Raw genomic sequence first — 17101 nt, forward strand, 5'->3', positions numbered from 1 at the left:
ACTCTTGCCTCATCCCCTCCCTACATCCACTGACACAGGCTCCTTTCCAGCACTAAATAAATACTTTTGCAGATTTTCCTGCTTGTCCTTTCTGTCTTCTCACCCATGTGCATTTTCCACATTGCTTCGGATTATCTCTCTGAAATACGAATATGCTTGTGTCACTTCCCTGTGCAATCTTCTCTGTTGCTTTTCCCCATTGCATGCTGAGTTGGTCTCCACTGCTTGGTGCTGCAGCTGAGCCCTTTCCAGTCTTTCCCATGACCTTTCCTGTCTTCCCTTCAATCCCTGTCTCCATCACAACCGCCACATGTTTAAAAGGAAGCATCAGCAGATACAAGTGCTCCTGTAAATTGCTCTTCCCAACTGCCATGCGATGTGAAGCCTTTTCCCCCTGGACTGTTCTCCCTCTGAGTGGATGGCACCCAGGAGGCCCCTAGACCTGCTCAAACCCTTTCTCCTGCAAGGCCCACCCAACCCCTCCAGCTACCAAGATGCCAGTTTCCTTTGTCCCTCTCAACCTTCAGGCAAACCATAGCATTCATTGTGTTGTTTCAGAAGTATTTATTTTCCTATCTGTCATTCATTAGACAGGGGAAGATAGGAGCCCTGTTTTATTTTACTCTTCTCACCATGCCCCAAAAACATTCCTGACAGATTTGAAAACATTTTTTTTACAGCTCATTCTTTTCCTTTATTTTATTTTTATTGGCAAGTAATTATTACACATATTCATGGGGCACATGGTGACATTACAATACATATAATATATAGTTAGCACCTATTTGTAAATTCCTATCACCTTGTACAAGTTAAAACAATACTTGCCAACTGGATGTATTTAAAGATGAATTTAGAGTGCAATTATTTCAGTTCGTCCATGTAGGTGCCTGATCCTGATCTTGCCCCAAGTTCCCCCACTCTGAGTTTTAAATATCCTCAACAGAGAATATATGTGCATAGTGGTAAAAAATCAGTGAGAAACAGAATAATTTGAATTATTTCACTGAGACTTCTCAAAATTGATATTAACTATTTGAACTACTAGAAGCTCTACACAAGGTCAAAGTACAACTGCATTAAATTCACTTGGGATTAACATATTTAGAATTATAAAATGTTTCAAGATTGACTTATGAAATTCTTAGGTATGATTAACTTGCTTTATGATTTCTTAATAATTTGTTTGTTAAAAATTAGGTTGTTTCCAAAAATTGGGTATTTTGGTTTTTTGATTTTCTTTTTGGCCTTTCCCGGGTTTTTTGTTTTTTTCCTTTAGTTTCGGAGTTTTCCTTTTTTTTTTAATTTTTTTTACCTTTTTTTTTGTTTTTTGTTGTTTTTTTAAAATTTTGGGTTTTTTTCCTTTGGGGTTGTTTTTTTATTTCCAAATTATTGGCGGCGGAACTTTATTTTTTGGGGAAACTTGATTGATTTAATTGAAATTGTTGGTTGGGAAAGGAGTTCATTTTGAACCCATTGGCTTTTTTGGTTTAAAAAACCATAGATATATAATTTAAAAGGTAGTTTAAAAATCAAACACACACACACACACATACACACACACTTCACCTAGAATTTCATTCTTGAATATAGAGAGATGCATTGTAAAACATGGTTCAAACATTTCAGGAAATTCATTATTGAACTTTCCTTCTCAAGCGAACTAAAAAAACAAATTTAAGCAATTATCTTTGAAACTCCCTTTCTATTCAGGTGACTGCAAATAGAGTTAATAAAAAGCAATAGTAAGTTTTTAATGCAGTTCTTCTTTACACTGAAGGAAACAGTGTGAAAACGCTATCCTTTGTTTTTCACATGACGGTCGTGCTTAGATTAGTAAAGAGATTTTTGCCAAGAAAAAGTACATTATCCCAATTGAAATGTCTTAGGTAAAGTGAAGAGATAGTATGTTTCTGTAAATATGTCAAGCTTTTTTCTGTTGCTCGTGAGAGAATACATCAGAGATTCAAAAATGACCAGTATTCCTTTTCTTCAGTTGTATTTCCAGAGCTCACCTGAGCACGAAAGTACTTTCTCAAGAGTTGCTCAGATAGAAGCTGAAAAACTCACGTTACTGTGAGCTCATTGTTCAGCCTGATGTATGAAATGGATTAAGTCTGGAGCTGGTTCTCTTGAAACACAAGTGCTTTATTTGGAAGATAAGAACTAGTTCAAATACTTGAAAGTTAAAAGCAAGTCTCATAGAGCTCTAATATTGTGTTAGACTTAGAAGATACCTTCGATTTAATTCTTAACAATATTAAGACTGAGTAATTACTACAAAATATATGGAGAAGTAATTTTCATCAGCTGGATGTTTGGAGCTTGTTTTGATTAGAACCTATTGTTCATAGCATTTTGGCTGTGTTTATGACTTAAAATGAAATCACTAGGAAAGAAATAAATAGAATTAGTAAATAGATTTAAGCTTTGATTGTAATAATAGTGCTTTGACACAAATAATGTAATTTAGTCTTTCTTAAAGTTTCTAGAGCATAAAGAAAATACAGGACCAATATTTGTACCCTGATTAATTTTAGACTAGTGGCTTCAAGATAGAAAAGGATACTTTCTGTATGTTTTTAAAGTTATTACTCTTCAGCAGGCTTAAATTTGATCAGTCAAAAGTCTCTTAAATTGACATTAAAATGGAAATATCTCTATTTGGAAGAATGTCTTTGTAGAATTAAATATATCTTTTGAAAACTTAAGATTTCTTAAAACATAGAAACAGTCTTTTCTGAAATAGTGCAGAATCAACATATAGAATTTGGTGTTGTCATTTCAGAATTTTTCTATTACACATCAAGTAATTTTACCAATATTCAAAAACAGTGTTGGACATTTTTAGGAAACAATGATTATATACTAGTCTTTAAACACACAGCAAGTGAAGCTCAATTGAGATCTACTTCATGCAATTTGCAGGCTAGGCTGTATCCTAACAAATGTGGATAAAGTAAGGGTCCAGGTGTCGAAGTGTCTGAAATGCCAGGTCGGAGTCTAACTGCCTTTGAGAACCTGAGAGATGCTGACATGCTGTGGCACTAAGGGCACAGTTTAACGGTGGAGGCAGCACTCTTCTCCCTAGCAGGTGACTAAGCTGGTTCACGGCGCATGTGGCACAAGTAGAAGCTTCAGGTTTCCAGGGATATTTCTCTAGTCCTTCAAGGTGTTGATGGCTGTGATTCCAATGCTACTTCCTGCTGTAAAAGCCTATGATTCTCCCAGCAACTGTGTGTGAACCATCACATCCTGTGAGGAGCTTGGAGAGAGCAAAGCTCTCTTCAGTTTACTGAAAATTGGAAAACTGATTTCTAGAATGGCCAAATACTTTCAACTTTCTGACAGGAAAGAGGAATATATTTTATAAAAAGGCATCACGTAACCCTAGAGGCTTCAGGTGTAGAACTTTTTACAAAATAATAAATTTCATGATGCTGTCAAGGTCTTAAGTGATCTTTTGCAAAAACAAGAAAAGGCATCAGAAGAAAAAGGAGACAGCTGGTCATATAAAGAGAAAACTACACTGCCATAAATAACTTGGCTTAATTCTTCTGCATGATAAGGTGTAGTTTAAGCAGGAAAAAAAAAAAAAACTTTTGATATTGAATGATAGAAAAAGCAATAAAACACATATTTCTGTAACAAAATCCAACACAAATAAAATTTAGTAGACCTTTTAAGGGATACATCTTTTTTCTTTGCTTGTTTGTTTTATAATGTTTCTTTCCACTTTTCTCCAAAAAAAAAAAAAAAAAAAAAAAAAAACAGGTTTTAATGCAAGTTTTAGGGCAGAGGAAAATGTTTCTTCAAACTAATTTTAAAATAAGCATATTTTTGGATTTTAGAACCTTAACCTTTTTGATTGAAGTCTTTAAAAGCCATGATTTCTGAACACAGAGGCATATTCTGGATAACGTTTAAAGCATTAATATCTAAAAACTACCTGTAGAGCTTATGGCTATAAACTACTGAAACAGTTTGTAAGTCCCACAGGAAAATCAATGTCATTACCTCAGCAACAGAACCGTCTGTCTCCAGTGGAGAAAATCTTTTATGATAAACTCTTCTGTACAATCAGGACATAATTCATTGTCAAAATGAACACAGAAAGCCCACAACTTATGATGGTTCACTTACAATTTTTCAACTTCATAATGATGTAAAAGCAACACACGTTCAGTAGAAAGTATACTTTGAGCACCCACGCAACCATCTGTTTTTCATTTCCTGTACAGTATTCAATACTAGCACAAATCATCACAAATCACCTAGCACAAAGCTTGTTTTATAAGAAAGTGTTGACTATCTGGCTGATTATAGGCTCATGCTTATAATCCCAGCACGTTGGGAGACCGAGGCAAGCAGATCACTTGAGGTCAGGAGTTTGAGACAAGCCTGGCCAACATGGTGAAACCCCGTCTCTACTAAAAATTCAAAAATTAGCTGGGTGTGGTGGTGCAATCTGTAATCCCAGCTATTCAGGTGGCTGAGGCAGGAGAAACACTGGAACCCAGGAGGCGGAGGTTGCAGTGAGCCAAGATCATGCCACTGCACTCCAGCCTGGGCAACAGACTGATTTCTTATGCCCCTTGAAAAAAGAGAAGTTCGGGTCACATTGGGTGTGGTTTGTTAAGGTGGACGTCTCCTGGGTGCTGTGTGCAGAACCCCACAGTTCCCTGGCCCGGCTGCCATTCACAGCTTTGTTCTTCGTGGACAGGACCTGGGTGCCCCATTAGCATGGGCAGCCCTCACCCCTCAAAAAGATTTTTAAATTTTCCCAGGATCCTGTTCCAGTGGTTCTGATCATAGGGATAGATGTTGAACTCTTTTTTTATATTTTTTACACCCTGATTTTGTGTGCCTAATGGATATTTCCAATTCTGTGTTCCAATGGCATTTGATGAGCAGCATACCTAATGTAAATTCAAAATAGTGCAACATTTTGGAAGATTGTTTGTTATGAGTAGTGAGGTGGACTCCACGTGTGGCCAGGGAGAATCATCGCCTCCAACGAGTCTTTCTGTCTCTGGTTTGCTGGTGGTCATCCCCACTGCTAGGCAGGACTGCCTTCTAAAGAGCTGTTCAGATGCTGTCACTTCCAAATCCCCAAACCCAGTAACACTACAACAATAACAACAATAAAGACGTCTGCTTCTTTTTTCCTCTCTGTGAAAACAGAAATGAGCACTGAATAATCTGTAATAATGATGGATTTTGTCATACATGATAGGACAGTTGAATGTCTTCCTTTCTGCCCTGTCTTCTTGGCATTATGCAATCAGATGAAGGTCATCAAATATTTGAATGACCCTGAAACCGGAGGTGATTGAAACCTTCCCCCTAATTTCTACCTGCCTTTTGTGGACATTTAGCATATCCCTTTGCTTTGCACCAAAATCGATGTACTCTTCTGCTCTTGAATTCCAAGCATCTTGAATTAAAATTACTGGTGTCTCTTAAATAGATCAGGATTATTGTAAAAATAATAATGTTATAGTTGTTAAAGACTGACTCTTTGTTTAAGGAAACTTTATGGAAGGAAATTTTCTTAGCCACTGAGTGTAAAGGATCAAGCATGCACTCTTCCTCCTATATAAAGTTGCAAATCTCAATCTTGATTATGCAGACATCAGCAGGGTAAAATTACATTGTGAATTTAAGAATGTATTTTCCTCAATAGAAAGCATCTCAGACTCCACGTTGATGGGAAGACTTAGCAAAAGTCATACATTCATTTGAAAATTTAATTTAATTTCTTTTTGAGAAAAGGAAACATTCAAAGTTTGGTGGAAATAGAAGTGAAGAGACCATGTGGCCCCTCAAGTTTCCAGCTCTCCTTTTTACAATTGTCAAAATTTGCATCACGATATGAAGAGAAATATGTTACTGTAAGACTGTCTTCACAGATGGCCTTAAAATATTGCCTCACATAAAAGCAATATATAGCTCTCAGTACCGCAGAAGCTAAATCTTCATTTCCGTCATCTATTTCTTTGAGTTTAAGAGCTTATTTTGATGAGGTCATTATAATGATTCATTTCTGGAGTTTCTGTTGTGTGTGGATTTCCTCAAGAGCCTCATAACCATGCACCATCAGGAGTGTGGTCGGCAGTAATTCAGGAGCCCCCAGTTTTCTGTGGGCAGGAACAACTTTTTCTTTTCCCACGAAGTTGAAATCTTGGAGTTTGGAGGAAGTTGTCGGGAAGGTGGGTGGCTCTTGACGATGGGCTGGAATACGTTCTGGCTGTCAGGATTCTGCAAAGCACCCTGGCGGTGCCACCGGGTGGCCCCTCTTCCTTGGAGGTCTAGGTTGTGGCAGAGAGGGCAAAGAGGCAGCAGAGCATCCCATTCCTAGAGGGCATCGGGGCTCACCAGAGAATCCAGTGTGCAGACTGGAGGCTTGGACTGACAGATAAAGTTGGGGAAGTCTGGAAAAGAAGAGCTTGAGGGACCGGGCACGGTGGCTCAATCCTGTAATCCCAGCACTTTGGGAGGCTGAGGTGGGTGGATTGCCTGAGGTCAGGAGTTTGAGACGAGCCTGGCCAACAGGGTGAAACCCCGTCTCTACCAAAAATACAAAAAATTGGCTGGGCATGGTGGCAGGCACCTGTAATCCCAGCTACTTGGGAGACTGAGGCAGGAGAATCGCTTGAACCCGGGAGGCAGAGGTTGCAGTGAGGCAAGATCGCGCCATTGCACTCAGACTTGGCAACAAAAGCAAAACTCTGTCAAAAAAAAAATACTAAAATAAAAAGCTTGTAAGTAGGGAGGAACAAATAAGGTGATCAAACTTCAAGAAATCACAAATGAGTAACAAATAGCCCCCAATACAGACCCATCTTTCTTTTCCCCTTTGTCAATTCACAATCTCCTTTTTTCTCCCTACCCTTCAAGGAGCATTTAGCAAACTTGTTTATTTCATCTCTGTTGTAAGGCAGATGTACACCGTGTCTTGAGTTCTGTTCATTCCTTCCCTTTCTCTCTTGCAGGTTTTGATTTGGTAAAATGTGAGGATCCGGGCATCCCTAACTATGGCTATAGGATCCGTGATGAAGGCCACTTTACTGACACTGTAGTTCTGTACAGTTGCAACCCGGGCTATGCCATGCATGGCAGCAACACCCTGACCTGTTTGAGTGGAGACAGGAGAGTGTGGGACAAACCGCTACCTTCGTGCATAGGTGAGTGTGGAAGCCAGTCAGACTATTGTGCAAAAGCCAGGCCTCAGGGAACTCATGCCATGTTGCTTTGACTTCCTTTATTGGAAAAGAGGAGGAATTTTATCACACCTTACAGTGTGAGTTTTTGTATCCTGAGATTTGCATGCGTCTGTGAGTGTGTGTTTTCAGCAATGAAAGACAGATTTTCTAGTATTCTTTTATGGAGACTATAGGTACAGTGTTATTATTACAATTATCACATGTGTGTCTTACTGCTTTATGCTCTCAACTTTAATTGCATGGAGGATAAGGGCTTTCCACAGAGGTTATGATTTGGAAGAAGTATTGAAATGATCAGGAGAGATAGATGATGGCGTTTCTTTTTCTCTATGTATATAATGCAGACATAATGGCTTTGGTTTTTAAAAGTAGCTAAATAGAAACGTGTGATGCCTGAAGTTGAATGTTCCCATCTCTCTGTGTCTTCTACAGCGGAATGTGGTGGTCAGATCCATGCAGCCACATCAGGACGAATATTGTCCCCCGGCTATCCAGCTCCTTATGACAACAACCTCCACTGCACCTGGATTATAGAGGCAGACCCAGGAAAGACCATTAGGTACTTGTTTTATTTTGGTTTCAGTGATTTGAGAAAAGAGATATGCCTTCTATTCTTATAGTAGAGATGGTGGTACACCAAATATCCATGGTTAAAGTTTCTGAACCAAAAAAGAAAAGGTAAAGCTGTAGCTAAATGTTACGTTGGCTCGCTGCTTACTTTGCTGTTCCCTTGAAACCATTTATTAAGTTCTATATAATAAAGACAAAATGAGAGTGTCTCAGTTAGTTTCTGCTGCATAACAAACTATCCCCCAAATTTAGTAGCTGAAAAAAATCATGACTTTATGGGTTGCCTGGGCTGTTCTGATCTAGGTGAGATTGACTGGGGATGAGTAGTCCTGGATGACCTTCCTTAAGTGTGAGAGCCTCAGCTGGGATGGTTGGGAAGGCAGGAGCCCCTCCATACAAGGCTTCTGTTCCTGCAGTAGGCTAGTCAGGATGGGAAGGTTGTAGCAGCAAGGGATGACAAACTTCCAACTTCTGCTTACATTACACTTGCTAACGTGCCCTTTGTCAAAGCAAGTCCCATGGGCTAGGCAAGACTCAAGTTATGAAGAAATAGATTCCACTGCTCTTTTAATAGGAAGAGAAGCAAAGTCATATTTTTAAAAGGCTTATGTACAGGGTGGAAGCAATGTGTATCATTTTGCAATATACCAAATTAACTTTGAGGTAGACCAAGAAAGTACTCTAAAGTAACACGTATAAAAGAAAATCATTGCAAATTTCAGAAAATGATGCGAACATTTAAACAGTGTTCTATTCCAATAGTGAGTTCTGAGTTATTACGGTGAGTTATTTAAATCAACAAGAATTAATATTTTAAAGTAAGCTCTTGGTGATCTAGTCTGTGATCTAGTCCGAAATCTGTCTCCGAAACCATAGCACATAAGGCAAAAGGTAATTTTAAAATAAGTTTTATGTTTAGTTCTTGTTTAAAATGAAGAGGACACACAGTCCTAAGCAATACTTTTTAAAATATATTTTTCCTTCAATTAACCTTTCTATTTCATTGTTGTTGTTATGAATTCTCTGTACAAAATTTGCTTTTGAAAAAACTCTGACCTCCAATAACCTTAATCTGCATGTCCCAGGTCTCTACACTCCTTCGTCATGCTATTGTACCCACCAAAGAGTAAATGAATTGGCCTGGCTGCTTCAGTTCCTCCTTCACATATGTGAAGCTGAAAAACAGTAACAGGTCAAAGTCAGGCTGGGCACAGTGACTCATGCCTGTAATCCTAACACTTTGGGAGGCCGAGGCGGGTGGATCACTTAAGGTCAGTAGTTCGAGACCAGCCTGGCCAACATGGCGAAACTCCATCACCACCAAAAATACAAAAAGTATCTGGTCATGGTGGCACACACCTGTAATTCCAGCTAGTCAGGAGACTGAGGCAGGAGATGTGGAAGGATGAAAAATATTCATAAACAAATGATTTTTGTCTTTATTCACAAAAGCCACCCTATCAAGCTTAGTAATGTATATTACATAGATATCATAGACTTCTTTCACTGCAACTGTATAACTTAACAGAAATAAAATGGGATGAAGTGGAGTGAGAGAAATGCATATTCTGTTACATGATGCTGTTTCTGCACATCTGACATCTGAGGCCTTTGAAATTCATGTGTCTCACTATTTAGTCACATTAACAACTTGGGAGTGAGTTGAATTGATGTGGCACAAACTATTACCACTTATAGACCCTATGTAAAAAAGATTCTCACTACATAAAAGGAGCAAGAAGAAAAATTAAAACATATCTAGAATGCAAACATCTTAGGATGGTGTTTCTGCTGCTATGATAGAATATTACAAACTAGGGGGCCGGGTGTGGTGGTTCATTCCTGTAATCCCGGCACTTTGGGAGGCCAAGGCAGGGGTGAGTCGCAAGGTCAGGAGATGGAGACCATCCTGGCTAACACGGTGGAACCCTGTCTCTACTAAAAATACAAAAAATCAGCCAGGCATGGTGGCAGGTGCCTGTAGTCCCAGCTACTCGGGAGGCTGAGGCAGGAAAATAGTGTGAACCTGGGGGGCGGAGCTTGCCATGAGCCGAGCTCATACCGCTGCACTCTAGCCTAGGGGACAGAGCGAGACTCCATCTCAAAAAAGAAAAAAGAAAAACAGAATACTACAGACTTACAGACTGGGTAATTTATAAAGAAATAAAGAACAGAAGTTTCTTTTCCTAACAATTCTGGAGTTCTGGAGGCTGGGAAGTCTAAGGGCATGACATTGGCATGTGATGAATCCACATGGTGAGAGCATCACATAGCCAGGAAGTACACAAGAGACAGAGAGGAAATGGGGCCAAGCTTAATTTTTTTTTCAGGAGCTCACTCCCACTGTAGCTAACTCACTCCCATGATAACAGCATTAATCCCTTCATGAGGGCCCAGTTCTTTTGACCTAATCACCTCCTAAAGGCTCCCACTTTCAATATGGCTACAATGGCAATTAAATTTCAGCATGAGTTTTGGTGGAGACAGGAAAACCACAGCACATACTATTTTATAATAACTCATTTTAAAATTAGTGTGTGCCCTTAAGATAAATAATTTGATGATTATTGATCTGTTGAACACTAAGGTATATCTGAGTAACAGAATTTAGTATTTCATATTCCTCATGAAAATCAATAAAGGTATGTTTCTGTGGAAATAAATAGTCCAGGCATAGTGGCTTACACCTCTCATCCCAGCACTTTGGGAGGATGAAGCAAGAGGACGTCTTGAGCCCAGCTGGTCAAGGCTGCAGTAAGCTGTGATCACACCACTGCAGTCTTAACTAAATAAATTAATTAAATTAAATATTAGTCCTTAACTTGGAATTCACAAATACTAGATTTGAGAAATGTAAAAACCACTCCACTGGCTTTGATTTTGAAAAGTTGTAGAAATCATCTATGATAATGGAGTGACTTTATATAAAAATAATTTGTCTTCTTTTAGAATTTCACATTTTTGTTTTTCTCACAATTTCCTTTGTGCTTTAATTTACTGGAATTAGAGTGAGCACCGTCTTTCTCTAAATGCAAACCAAGTGATGGATTCACTCTTTGCAGGTGAATCTAATAATTTGTTAACATTTTAATAAAAGAAAAGAGAAAATAGGCCGGGTGTGGTGGCTCATGCCTGTAATTCTAGCCCTTTGGGAGGCCAAGGTGGGCGGATCACAAGGTCAGGAGATCGAGACCATCCTGGCTAACACGGTGAAAGCCAGTCTCTACTAAAAAATACAAAAAATTAGCCGGGCGTGGTGGTGGGCACCTGTAGTCCCAGCTACTCAGGAGGCTGAGTCAGGAGAATGGCAGGAACCCAGGAGGTGGAGCTTGCAGTCAGCCGAGATCATGCCACTGCACTCCATCCTGGGCAACAGAGCAAGACTCTGTCTCAAGTAATAATAATAAAAATAAAAAAGAGAAAATAAATGAATTTTAAAAGATTTGAATTAATAAAAAATGTCCAGTTTTTATAGCATGAACTGACTTTGAAAAATTTTCTTCTTATACATATTTTTCAATATGAGGGTATACACTATCAAATTTAGAAGTACATCTATTAAATTTAAAGCATAAATTTCTTCCCAACAAGCAAGTTAAGAAGGTGGCATCAAATATTTATCATGGATTTCCTCAACTGACATTCAACTTAATCCCAAAATGTTTTCAATGATTGAACCACTCTTCATTAAGAATATAAATGCAATGTTTAGTATGGCGATCTGGAGAAACCATAATTAAAAGTACATAATATACTAAAATCATATATTATGTACTTAAAATTGTACTAATACTCAGAAAAATGGTGTCTGGTCTTAACCTTGATATTAGCTGGCATGGTTTCTAAGTCTTAATTTTTTCAATGGTAATATAGTCTATATTACCTCCAATGTTAACTTGAAAATGTGGAATACATCAGTCTATACATACGAACACGGGGATTAATTTAGCTATTTAAAATGTCTTAATATAAATATAATCATGACTATGCATTTATACTTTGATATCTTAATGTAAATATTTTTCACTCTCAAGGAATGAATAAACAGCAGGAAAATATGAAAAGGCTGGTTTCAATACTTTAGGCCAATTATTGCAGGGCTACATTGATTTCATTGAGGCCCAGAGCAATTTCTGCTTATATAGTGCTATTCTTCTTTGTTTGAGGTAATAGAATGCCCCAAAATAGTTATTATTATGGGGCTGGGGCTGGAAGAATTTGTAATTTTTAACATATATGCTATAAAGCAGTTACCTGAGCCAAATTTAATTAAAAGTCTAATCACAAGACATTGTAGAAAATTTAGCCCCATTGAAAGTTATATGGTAACATTTCTCTAAGAGATCCAGCATATTTCACTGCTGGGCACAGCCATGCTTTATATAACAGAAGTAACAGCATTATAAACTTCTTCAGCTAGCAACATTAAAAGCGATGTTTTACATAATCATGTGTGTACATTGTTCCTAAGTTTTAATTGCTTTTCTGCCAGTGTAATTGTCTGGAAAGCTCACTTTGAATGTATTTCTGTTCCTAATTGTTAGCAGGAAATTGCATTTGGTAGTATAGTTGAAGGGAATTATTTTTAATAAGCTCACACAGTATGAAAAACATTGGAGGCCTATCAAAAATGTATCAACGTTGTCAAAAGCATTCCTGTGCAGACTTTTAGAAAACATAATATGTGGTTTGACGACCCTGGTGTTCTGCTGGCTGTCCTGCCCTGGATTTTCTTTCTGGCAGCATCAGGTTGTAGAGAGATTAGAGTGAAACCTGCATTGGAGATCTAGGAATATTAATCTACTTCTGATCAATCTTCCAGATCCCAGTAGGAAATATACCAACAGGAAAACTACACATTTATCCCCAGTCTCCATGTCCAGCCTCTGCATATAGACCATGGGTGGGAGAATTTTCCTGACATGACAGACAGGTATGGGGCCAGTCAAGAATAAAAGCATCTCCAATTTCTCCATTCCTGTCAAGATCACTATAGACCTTTCCCTTATTTTTCACAGATAATGCAAAAAAAATAACAAGTTAAGTGAATTTCAGCCATGAAATAAAAGAGTTGTAGAAGTCTACAGTTTTCCCCTATGCCTATGGCTGCTACTCCAGACCCCCTTAACCTGGGGTTCTGGGAGCAGTTGCTGGGTATGGATCACCTCACCAGACATTTAGGAGAGCCTGAATCAGAGGGAAGAAACCTGCAGCCCCCCTCACTTTGCAAAGTTCTGACACATATTTTCAGTTGCCACAGATCAGTTCAATAACACCAGCTCCCAACCATACCACTCACATTTCAGCTGCCATGGTAAATAAACTGCGAGAAAATGCATGAAGGACAAATTCTGAGCTCTTCAGTTCCCAGATCACTATACGGTTAGCAAGGCACATCACCATCACTGGTGACAGATCCCATCTCCTCTTTCAACATCTGCTGGTGACTGCTCACAAGGTGCCTGCTATTCAGTGCATGCACAGACAGCAAAGAGGGTAGTTGTATTGTCTTCTTTGCGCCCAGTGATCAGTGCACTTGCTGTCTTACAAAATGGGATTTTCCACAGAAGGAATTGCCCAGAAAAGATAAGACATGCAGGGAAGAAATGAGAAGTGATACCATGGGAAGTGAAACTCAGATCACACATAAATAGGATTACAGGAGAAATAGCTGAGGTAGGAATATTGCCACTGCTGTGGGGAGAGACCTTAGATAGGCAGCCAGAGAAACTCAGCCAAGGCGGACGTAGGAGTGTAAGGGAGATGCTGTGATGAGAATGATGGAGATGTCCCAGAAGAAGTGACTCCAGGAAAAAACATTAAAGAAACTTCTAGAGATATTTCAGGATCCAAAAAGCACAAAAGATAAAATGGTGGAAGCTGATCCAACCTTCCCTGACATCTCTCCTCAGAGCTCATCATGTGTTCCCAACTCCTCACATGTCATCATTATTTCATCATGACTGTCATCATTCCCTACTTGTGTTATTGCCTCCCTCCAAGGGGCGGGAGACTTTAGTCTTCAGTGTTATTTTCTACTGTTGCTTATTTCTCCTCCCTCAATATCCAATAACTTCCCACCTAAAACAGCGAAGATAGGACTGTATATCTCATAGAATTCTTTTGATAAATTATATGAAATTTCTTTAGATGAGGCACTGAAAAAAAAATGCATGGAATCTGAAACCAAAGCCCTGTCATTTCTCCATCTCTGTTTCCTTTCTTCTTATCCACCATTACTAATTCCCATGACTTTCCTGTGACTTTAGTCTTCTCTCACTTGACCTTCCCAAATCCATCCTTTACTGTCTCCAATCTCTCAAATACCCCCACTGTATATTGACAAGCACCAGCTTCTTACCCAGAACCATCACACTCTCTCGAATTTGGCTTACTGTGGCTTTCCAGGTATATCTTTGGCTGCTCATGGATACTTTACACTTCAGGACAAAGAAACCTTGATTGATCTCTGACCACAGCCTGTGCTACTGAGGTGCTCTCTTTACACACACGCTCTTGAGTTTCTCCTCATTGACTCACCTCCAGTTTCTTCCCATCTCTTAGGGCCCAATTAAAATGTCAACCTCAAAAATTCATTTTTATTACCCCATCCCGAAATACTCTGTGTTCTTCCCTGATATCATTTCTCTCCATCAGTTACCTTCCTTCTGTACTAATAATCTCTGTTAATATCATATCCACATGTCAACACCTCCAGGGTAAGTTTCACAGCTCCCACACTCCTGTGATCTTCATTTTTCATTTAGACCACATCTGAAACCTCCCAAACACTCCTCCTTGCCCACTACCTGGCTTCTTCACTGGGCAGAGCCTCCTAACTCACCAGGCATCTTCACTAACTGCCCTGCAAGGGCAGCCTTGCACCCACAGCTCCTACTCCAAGCAATATGGTTTGTTTTCTTTATTTTAAAAATTTATGTTTATGTCTATAAAACTAATGTCTATATAGAGATTTTGAAAAAAATTTTTTTTAAATGTGAAGACATCATGTGTTATTCCCCTATAGACATCAATGTTAACATGTTGGGAAACGTCTTATATGTATCAATGTATATTCTGTGGTGTGGACATGTATCGTTAAACATTGTCTCGCGTGTTGGTTGTTTATACCATTTATTATTATTATTATTATTATTATTATTATTATTATTATTATTTTAGACAGAGTCTCACTCTGTTGTCCAGGCTGGAGTGCGGTGACGCAATCTGGGCTCACTGCAACCTCAACCTCCTGGGTTCAAGCAATTCTCCTGCCTCAACCTCCTGAATAGCTGGGATTCCATGCATGTGCCACCATACCCAGCTAATTTTTTTGTATTTTTAGTAGACACAGGGTTTCGCCATGTTGGTCAGGCTAGTCTCGAACTCCTGACCACCTCGGCCTCCCAAAGTGCTGGGATTAGAGGTGTGAGCCACTGCGCCCAGCCATTTCTAATTTTTCATGTTTTGCATAATGATGTAACGAGTAGTCTTGTAAGTAAATCTTGGCTTATATTTATACAATTCCTTAGAATAAATGCCTAGGAAATTTGTCTGCTGGGTCAAAGGGTGTGAACATCCTCATGTGTACAAGTCTTTCTATAAAGCAGAGCTAGTCATTTCACTTGCCTGAGCTTGCTATAAAAAGAAAAACTATTTTGTCCGCTCATTATGTGCAGGATAAGCTCTTTGATGTAATTTATGGTTATTTATTTTTCTTTATTTTGAAATAATAAAGTACTGCAGATAAAAACAAAACACCCTACATGTAGTTTTCTGTAATCTTAGACACCAAAGAAAACTACCCTTGAAAAGGTGATAGAGCTTTTTAAAATTGTTTCTATGCAAATACAAACAAACAAAATTTGATTTGTTCATTTATCTTTTTATTTAATTATTTTTTACGCCATGTTATTCTGAACATTTATTTTGAGTTAATAAACATGGTCAAATGTTTACATCCAAATTTGTAATTCTGCCTCATCCTATTTAGTTATGGGATGGTATTCCATTGCCTGAATGTGCCATAATTTATTTAAACTACACCCTTTTGGAATATTCAGGTTGCTTTTAATTTTTTCACCGTTATAAGTAATGCTACCATACTCCCTGCGTGTCACCTCCAGGGCACTTTTCATGATGAATTTCTAGAGCTGCGCTTGCTATGTTTGCACATTTGAATTTTTATAGCCATTACCAAATTGCCTCTAAAAGGAGTAGATATACCACCAGCAGTACATGGAAATGGGGTGTCTCCACATTCTCTCTGAAATGAGACAAAGGCTTTTTAACAATCTGGCCAGAAAAAAAAAATTCTGCATAACATGTTATTGGTTATATTTGTTTATACCTTTCCTATGTTGACTTTTTTGACATGTGAATACATTTGGTTAGTGACTTCCTCTTCTCTCTGCACTTCACCTCCTACCTGCATTTCCAGTTCTCTCCTTTCCCTGGATTCCTTTCCTGCTTGCTCTTGGCTGGACAAGAGCCTTCCCAGACTCCGTGGAGGCAGAATTAGACCCATGTCCTCTGCATGGTGGCGTGCTTTTCTTGTATCTGCCAGACCTTGGGACACTGTGCATTGCAGGGTGTGTACTTTTCCTCATGTGCCTGTATCTGATATCACAGAGTTCCTTAGCGATGATACCACATTTCATTTTTTTTTTTTTTTTTGAGACAAAGTCTTGCTCTTGTCCCCCAGGCTGGAGTGCAATGGCGCGATCTCAGCTCACTGCAACCTCCACCTCACAGGTTCAGGCGATTCTCCTGCCTCAGTCGCCCAAGTAGCTGGGATTACAGGTGCCTGCCACCATGCCCAGCTAATTTTTGTATTTTTAGTAGAGACGGGGTTTCACCATATTGGCCAGGCTGGTCTCGAACTCCTGACCTCAGGTGATCTACCCGCCTCGGCCTCCCAAAATACTGGGATTACAGGCGTGAGCCACTGTGCCTGTCCTCACTCCATTTTTTAACTTCCTTTACCTAGTGGAATAGTGTCTGGCATTTTGACTTTCAACAATTTTACATTTGAATAAAAAATGACTGATACTTATCTACGTTTAAATTTTGTTGTATCATATTTTTTGTTGGAGTCACAAGACATTTTCCAAGATGGCAAAACTCCATGGTACCAGGGTGCATATTTGTTTGTCTGTGTAAGCTTCTCATTAGCATATAACATAAAAACTGCACAAATTATGGCCGGGTGTGGTGGCTCAAGCCTGTAATCCCAGCACTTTGGGAGGCCGAGACGGGCGGATCACGAGGTCAGGAGATCGAGACCATCCTGGCTAACACAGTGA

The 17101-nt window shown here is 39.0% G+C and overlaps 1 protein-coding gene across 1 annotated transcript in view; it reads left to right on the forward strand.

Annotated features, from left to right (window-relative positions):
• The window catches only part of CSMD1 (CUB and Sushi multiple domains 1), a 666897-nt gene that overhangs the window by 256875 nt on the left and 392921 nt on the right, over positions 1-17101 (forward strand). The window contains exons 14-15 of the mRNA XM_011968609.1: positions 6996-7187; positions 7659-7785. Coding sequence (XP_011823999.1) covers positions 6996-7187; positions 7659-7785 — 319 coding nt within the window. The remainder of the gene's footprint in view (positions 1-6995; positions 7188-7658; positions 7786-17101) is intronic.

Source organism: Mandrillus leucophaeus, unplaced genomic scaffold (assembly GCF_000951045.1).
Source record: "Mandrillus leucophaeus isolate KB7577 unplaced genomic scaffold, Mleu.le_1.0 Scaffold85, whole genome shotgun sequence".
Classification (NCBI taxonomy): Eukaryota; Metazoa; Chordata; class Mammalia; order Primates; family Cercopithecidae; genus Mandrillus; species Mandrillus leucophaeus.